The sequence below is a fragment of the Macroventuria anomochaeta genome (genome assembly GCF_010093625.1).
Source record: "Macroventuria anomochaeta strain CBS 525.71 unplaced genomic scaffold BU25scaffold_33, whole genome shotgun sequence".
NCBI classification, from domain to species: Eukaryota; Fungi; Ascomycota; class Dothideomycetes; order Pleosporales; family Didymellaceae; genus Macroventuria; species Macroventuria anomochaeta.
The window spans coordinates 399493-405887 of record NW_022985394.1 but is presented as its reverse complement, the minus strand read 5'-3'; the positions used below and the strand labels follow the sequence as shown (position 1 = coordinate 405887).

Here is a 6395-nt window from a genome sequence, read left to right as displayed (position 1 = left end):
CTCTGGCACGCTGTACAAAGTGCAGAGAGCCTGGGCACAACTCACGGACATGTAAAAAGGATAATGTAGACACTGCTTAATCTACCATATTGATATCTATATACTGCTTTATATTGTGGTTGAGTTATACGCTCAAAGAGGTGGGCAAAGTTGGTGGGGTGCGCGACTCGCTTGTACAGTACGTTACTAATATGTCCGTGCACAGAAACGCGCGGCAAGTCACGGGGTTGGGCTGGTCTTTCGACAACGCCTATAACAGGCAGTGCTTCCATGTACTTCTTGAGGTCGTGATCGAGGAACTCGCACAAGAGATAGAGCTTGTGGCCGTCGGCGTGCACAGTATTTAATAGTCTCATAATATTAGGGTGCTTCATCTCCCTAAGTAACGAAATCTCGCGGATGGCTGTGCTGGGTACGCCCTCGTCTTCGGCTTCGAGACGTATCTTCTTCAGTGCGACTATGCGGCCATAGTTGTCGAGATCGCGGGCTCTGTATACGACACCATAGGTACCTGTGATACTGTGACGGTTTATGGAGTCAAGAGGTCACGTCTGCCACGTGTGCTGGTGCAGTGCTCTTGCCTGTTCCAACAGCACTTTCTGGCTGCACGACAGATACGTCATGTAAACAGACCCTGATGACTGCCGGGTGAGAGACAATCACAGAACAAGAACAACAACAGAACACAATATTTACTGATTCTACTGCTTCGCGCATTTTTCCCCCCTGACCAACTGCCCTGCGCGGTTACACCTTCATCTATTGCATCTACTGCAACATAATCTTTCTTTGACAAACAGGCGACAAATAGGCTCGTTCGTCAGAAGATTCGCCAAAGCGACAAGAGTGTCTCTGACTGTTACACTTCCTGCGGCTTTGGTACTTAGCAACGCTTCGATGATCCTGAATGTGTCACCCGAACCCCATCACAAGAGAGCGGAGAACGACAGACAAGCGGATAGTTGTCTAAACAAGAGGAAGGACCTGTCGAAGAAAAAGCAAAGGGTAATACTTCGCCACAACGGCTGCAGGCCGAGACAAAACACAACTATCCTGTTGCATTCTTAGGTTTAAGGAATGGGCAAAACATTGTCGCTGTGCGTATGCATAAGATGGAGCAAAGCGGGGTAACGGATAGTTTTTAAAAGACCCGGCCCTAACCTGCATCCACTCCGGGGGATTCTGACATCTAGTCAAATTCGTAGAGCGCTGGCGGTGTGTAGGAATTACACGAACCTGCATGGAATAGCAACTGAAGAGTGCCCCGCCCATGATGGGTGCATGCCTATGTACAGTAGTGCCGGCACATTTGAAAATTTGACAGGAGCAAGAGGCTATAATGGTGGTGGTTTGCTGCTAATGTGTTGAGTAGCGCCAAACCTCCATGTCCTGTGCTCTTGCGCCTTCGACATGCGTTGCAGTTACGGAGCCGCCACTAACTCGGAGTGCAGTCCACCACCGTATTCACTACCACGTGTTGAAGAAATGAATGGTCATGATGGCTGGACTACCGTCAAAGATCGCGCGATGAAGAAGCGCATCCAAAATCGTGTCACGCAAAGGACTTACCGTAAGTGTTTGCACTTTAAATCTCGAAGAAAATGTTGACGATTAACAGGGCAACGCGTGAAAGTTAGAATGGCAGACCTTCAGGCAAAGCTTGACAATTGCGAGAAAAAGCTTCAATCAAGGGAGAACGACTACCAAGATGGTGGTGAAGAAAGCCCAGGATCGCCTATACAGAGGCCAGATTCATTACGGTCTTCCCTTCTGTCGAGTCGCCAGTAAAGACACGTGCTTCTCCTACAAACGGTACCTCGTCCTCTCGCGGTAGCACAGCGACAAAGAAAGGTGTCGAACAAGAGGTTTCTGAATTCTCGAGCTCTGTCCTTTCGGAAAAGCGAGACAGAAGCAATAGAACAGAAAATGACAGGCAACAAGTTTTCTTGCCACTAGACGTAGGCTGCGTTCAAGAAAAAGAGCATCCGCAACCAGGAAATGGTGCAACAGATGGTACGTGATCGGAGCGCGGCCATTCTGACGAAAATTGATAAAATGGTAGCCCAACACACTTCATCTAATTTGACCAACGGCGAACCTGTTTCTTTCGCACTTGGAAACGACGACAACCTCGCGTCTCACCTGAGTACCGATATTGGTTCCCGGGAGTCTAGCAACATTACCAACTTAATGCAACAGGTACCCTGGACAGGCGTACGGCAGCGTGACCAGCAAGGTGGTCCGCCAAGCATCACGACATTACATAATGTAGACACTGTGTTAGCTAGCGGTCCATTGCAGTGTCTACCAGCGGCCCGTTGCAGTGTTTGTCAACGGCCCGCTGCACTGATAGTCCAGCTCATTCGGTTAGTTCGGTTTGCTTCACTGCTATCCCCTTCTACTATATAGTCCCGATCGATCCTCGCCATAGCAATACAGACCAATCAATACTCTCAACCCTTCCACACACTGCGACGCCTATCTCCTGCGATGATGCGTTGCGTCTTATTGATAATTCGGCGGGCATGGATGTGGACGAGCGCGTTGGATCAATTATAATGTACCTAGAAACCATGGGTTTCGAGACTTTCGACGACCTCGTTCGTACATACTACGGTCAACAATTTGGGGAAGCATCATTTCTCTGTAATGAGCAACGCTTGAGCCGTAATAGGAGATTTCCTGGGGTTATTGCTAGTTTGTTCTGTGCCGCAGCGAAATGGACTACTTGGGAACGCAGAGGTTTTCAAGAGGAGATCTTGAAGGCCACAGAAGCGATGTTGATATCGGAGAGTGTGGAAGCTCATATTGATCTCCAAGCTAAGGCTGTACGCGCTCTGGAGGCTCCGAGGAGCTCTCTGTCCAGCGTGAAATTGATAGTGTCACCCTTGAAGAACAACATTACAAGCAAGGTAAGTCGCCCAGGATGAGGACTTGCCGGAAACAGCAACGAGCGGCCTTGTTCACCTCGGAAATCAAAAAGACTGACAGGGAAGCAGTTGCCTAATCTCTGGGCATTGATGGTGGCACTGGCGGCGTCCACCAACCCAGGTTGGAACAAGGACCATTCTGGTGCAGCGCTTGCAGCGATTATTCTCCTCCAGTGTGCGGGTCGTATGGAAAAAGACACGGTTCTTGAGTTGGTACGACTCTATTTTTGAGATGTTGCGGCGTGGGCAGCTGTAGAATACAGATAGCTACTGTAAACGATAACGTAGGACTATCGGGTCTATGGAATACTGCGCTGGGTTACTATCTAGCCAGGAGATGACGACAAATACTGGCCCTGGAATGTGCTAGTACAGAATAGTTTAAGCAAGGGTAATCGGGTCTCGTAAGGACCAACTGATACCATAACATGAGAGAATGCGAATCATGTAGACTTGATTTCTTCTAACAAACAGGGGCCATCATTTGCTTCCAGAGCAGGCCATTTGTCGTTATAAATTGTACAAATTTATCCTCAAAACGAAGTAGCTGTTAATCAGAGTTTACAAGTTACGTTATCGTTTACCGTACCTATTAGGATACGACAGCGGCCCACGCCGCCACAAAAGCTCATAAGCACGGTTTGGTTGGTTCTTAGAAATGAGTATAGTTTCAGGAAAAGTACAGTTTATCACCTTAGCAAGGCTCGTGATGATAAGGTGTCACGGTTTAGGCTGCTCGTGCCTGTTGTACCTCACCTGCCATGAGAGTGACTGCCACGTCACACTAGCGTTATTTACAGCTACTCACCTATACATACTGTCCGTAGCTTAACTAATACAATCTCAGTTCAATCTTTCAATTCTTCCCACATGCGTACTGTCCATGCTCCCCGACACAATGGCACTCCCGCGTCCCCGTGCATGGGTGGCTTATAATCCCAACCAATCGCTCATCCCCCTCGGAAGCAACTAAGATGTTTCCATTATCCCTTTGGGATGCAAGAGTGATCTCTTGATGCACAGGAATGCGGCAGGTGCGAAATGGCAGCGACTAGATTGGCAGGAAGAGAAGGCTAGTGGACCCTTCGGAACCCCATTCCCGGGCGTGCAGCGGAAGATCTGCCACCCCCACATCCGCCATCGCCTGTGTACACCATTTAGTCCAATCATTGCAAACGATCGACCATCTACAATTTGATATCACCGAAAGGAGTTGTTCCTGCCAATCAAAATTACTGGGATGTTTTTACGAACGAGCATTGAGTTCATGGCTGGCCTTGCTGCTCGTACAGTCAACTCCCTGGCTTAGGTGCATAGCGTCTTTTTCCTTACTGCTGAGCTCCTGAGTGGTCAGAAACCTCTGTGCATATATTGATCAGACGCTGCAATATGCACCCGGGTCAGGGAGTTGTCTGTATTTGGGTGCGGTACCGGCCCTAAAAGCCGCAATCCTAGTACCTATTGCGTTCAGCGATGCATTATTTATACAGACTACGTACCGATGATTTCGTGATTGTTGTCGCCGTCAAATTCTGCCGCGATATCCGGAAACATTCGTTCGTATGCTTTGGACCAGACGATGGACTTGCCGTGTTCATGTAATGAATCGGGCAAGGATATTTTTCAGACCTTGGCCAGTTCCAAAGGCCACAAGAGCGCGCCACTAGATGAGATCCTCCAGCTTCACCAAAACGTCCATCTTCTCGGTTCTGGGATACGGGAATGTCTAGGCTGTTGCACCAACGACGATGTGATGGCAGCACTGCTGGATGGATTGGCTACCCTTTCCACACTCTACGAAGCCGCACACATCCAGTACTCGAAAACAAGTGCGCCAGGAGACGTAACCTGCGATACCCCTGTCCAGATACATCCGGCCGCCTATCCCTTCCCAGGGAATTCGACTGCACCACCTGATGAGACACATGAGAGGTTGAGTGGACATCATGTTCACCCTACACTCAGAGCAGTTCCCGATGCTACGCCGGTAATTGTTCTTGGAAGAATTGAACTCACCGAATTCGAAACAAGTCTAGTTGCTGTCACAGTCATCAAGCAAGGACTATCTCAAACTGGCTCGCACCTTCGGGACTTACAACAACATTTGACCAAATGTCTAATGGTCAAGAAGATGCAAAAGAGTAATTATGATGTATACACGAGAAGGGTGGGTGAAATATTGAATGCCATCTACGCCTCGTTGGCTGGCATTTAGATGGCTGACTGCGTCAATGATTGCTGTTTTCCTGGTGGTTGAGCGAGCTTATAGATGTATCTCAGTTAGCCTAAGTGGAACTATGGTACTAAACTTTAGTCTAGAGTTATATATATCGACTTCTCCTCACAAAATCTAATTCGGCTAAGCTGTCTACCATATTACTTCTATGTCTTACCTCCTGATTCTTATTAAATGATGCAGTACTAAGACTTTAGTCTGTTTGCGTAAGGCCTGTGCGTAACGCAACAACGGAACTGCGTCAGGTAGAGAACAACTTCACCCCTACACTGCACCACACAAATGAGAGCTTTTGGAACCAAAATTTCAGCCAATTGAAGGCCTGGTGCTGAATTATTAGAGCACAAGTGCGATTATGTGATAGCTTCAGTGGAGGCAGGTTGTAGGACCTCTGAAGTTGCAGCAACACTTGGCTGTTTGCAATGCTGCATCCAGAAAACACTTGCCCAATGGAACACCCACAACAACAATGAGTCACGCCCTCGCAGTGGTAGGCCACCGGTATTGACACGTCAGCAGAAGCGTCTGCTTCTTTGCATTGCCCATAAATACCCAAAAATTGAATACTGTCAGCTTCTAGAAGAAGCCAACCTCTGGCCATCCACCTTTGCACACCCTACTGTTGCAAAGAAGACAGTATACCAAGCACTTCTTGCGCAAGGTTTAAAGAACTTCAGATCAAAGCGCCGGCCAAAGATCAATAGAGCCACCAGCTTGTTGCGCCTCAAATACTCAAGCAACTGGCGCTACTTCAACTATAAGAGAGTAACTGTAAAATTCTCTGATGAGTGCAGCATTGCAAGAGGCTCTGAACAGAACCAGGAATGGAGTTTTCAATATCCTGGCGAGAAATTCAATCATGATAAAGTTCATGAGAGCAGCATGTCAAGGCCAAAGCAGCAAATGGTTTGGGGCTCAATATGGTGTTGTTACGATCCATGAACAACTCGCAATATCTGTTACCGTGTCCGTGCGCGTAATGCGCGGATTCGCGTAATGCGCCAAACCACCTTTTTGTACCCATACTTCACTGTACAATTACTCAACGCCACAATGACTATGAAATCTGCCTTTGAAGAGATAGACTCTATGATACCATGCGATAAGATCCCGTGGACAGCGCTGGCTAAAAAACATAAGGTTGTGCGCTCAACCCTGTCTCGAAAATATCGACACGAGACGCGATCGCGTGAAGAGAAGGCGATTGCACAACAAAAGCTCACTCCACA

General features: G+C 48.0%; 3 protein-coding genes across 3 annotated transcripts in view; 2 read left to right on the top strand and 1 right to left on the bottom strand.

The window, feature by feature from the left end:
- Positions 1 to 1189, bottom strand: part of BU25DRAFT_433861 (cell division control protein 2) — a gene marked incomplete at both ends in the record, with an annotated part of 8468 nt that extends 7279 nt beyond the window's left edge. The window contains 2 exons of the mRNA XM_033708816.1: positions 277 to 511; positions 1162 to 1189. Of these exons, the coding sequence (XP_033558284.1) occupies positions 277 to 511; positions 1162 to 1189 (263 nt within the window). The remainder of the gene's footprint in view (positions 1 to 276; positions 512 to 1161) is intronic.
- A 266-nt stretch (positions 1190 to 1455) lies between these two features.
- Positions 1456 to 3146, top strand: BU25DRAFT_305328 (uncharacterized protein; the record flags this gene model as incomplete). Its single annotated transcript, XM_033702056.1, is given in 4 exon segments — positions 1456 to 1570; positions 1619 to 1711; positions 2410 to 2916; positions 2932 to 3146. Coding segments are annotated over 4 exon segments (930 nt in total), but the record flags the coding sequence as incomplete, so codon positions are not given.
- A 1321-nt stretch (positions 3147 to 4467) lies between these two features.
- BU25DRAFT_166901 (uncharacterized protein) lies at positions 4468 to 5173 on the top strand. Its single transcript, XM_033700785.1, has one exon. The coding sequence runs from the start codon at positions 4510 to 4512 to the stop codon at positions 5143 to 5145; it is 636 nt and encodes a 211-aa protein (XP_033558282.1). The 5' UTR covers positions 4468 to 4509; the 3' UTR covers positions 5146 to 5173.
- The last annotated feature ends 1222 nt before the right edge of the window (positions 5174 to 6395 follow it).

What these genes read in the sequence shown, in the direction of transcription:
- BU25DRAFT_166901 (XM_033700785.1), top strand. Translation starts at nt 4,510, where the DNA reads ATGGACTTGCCGTGTTCATGTAATGAATCGGGCAAGGATATTTTTCAG.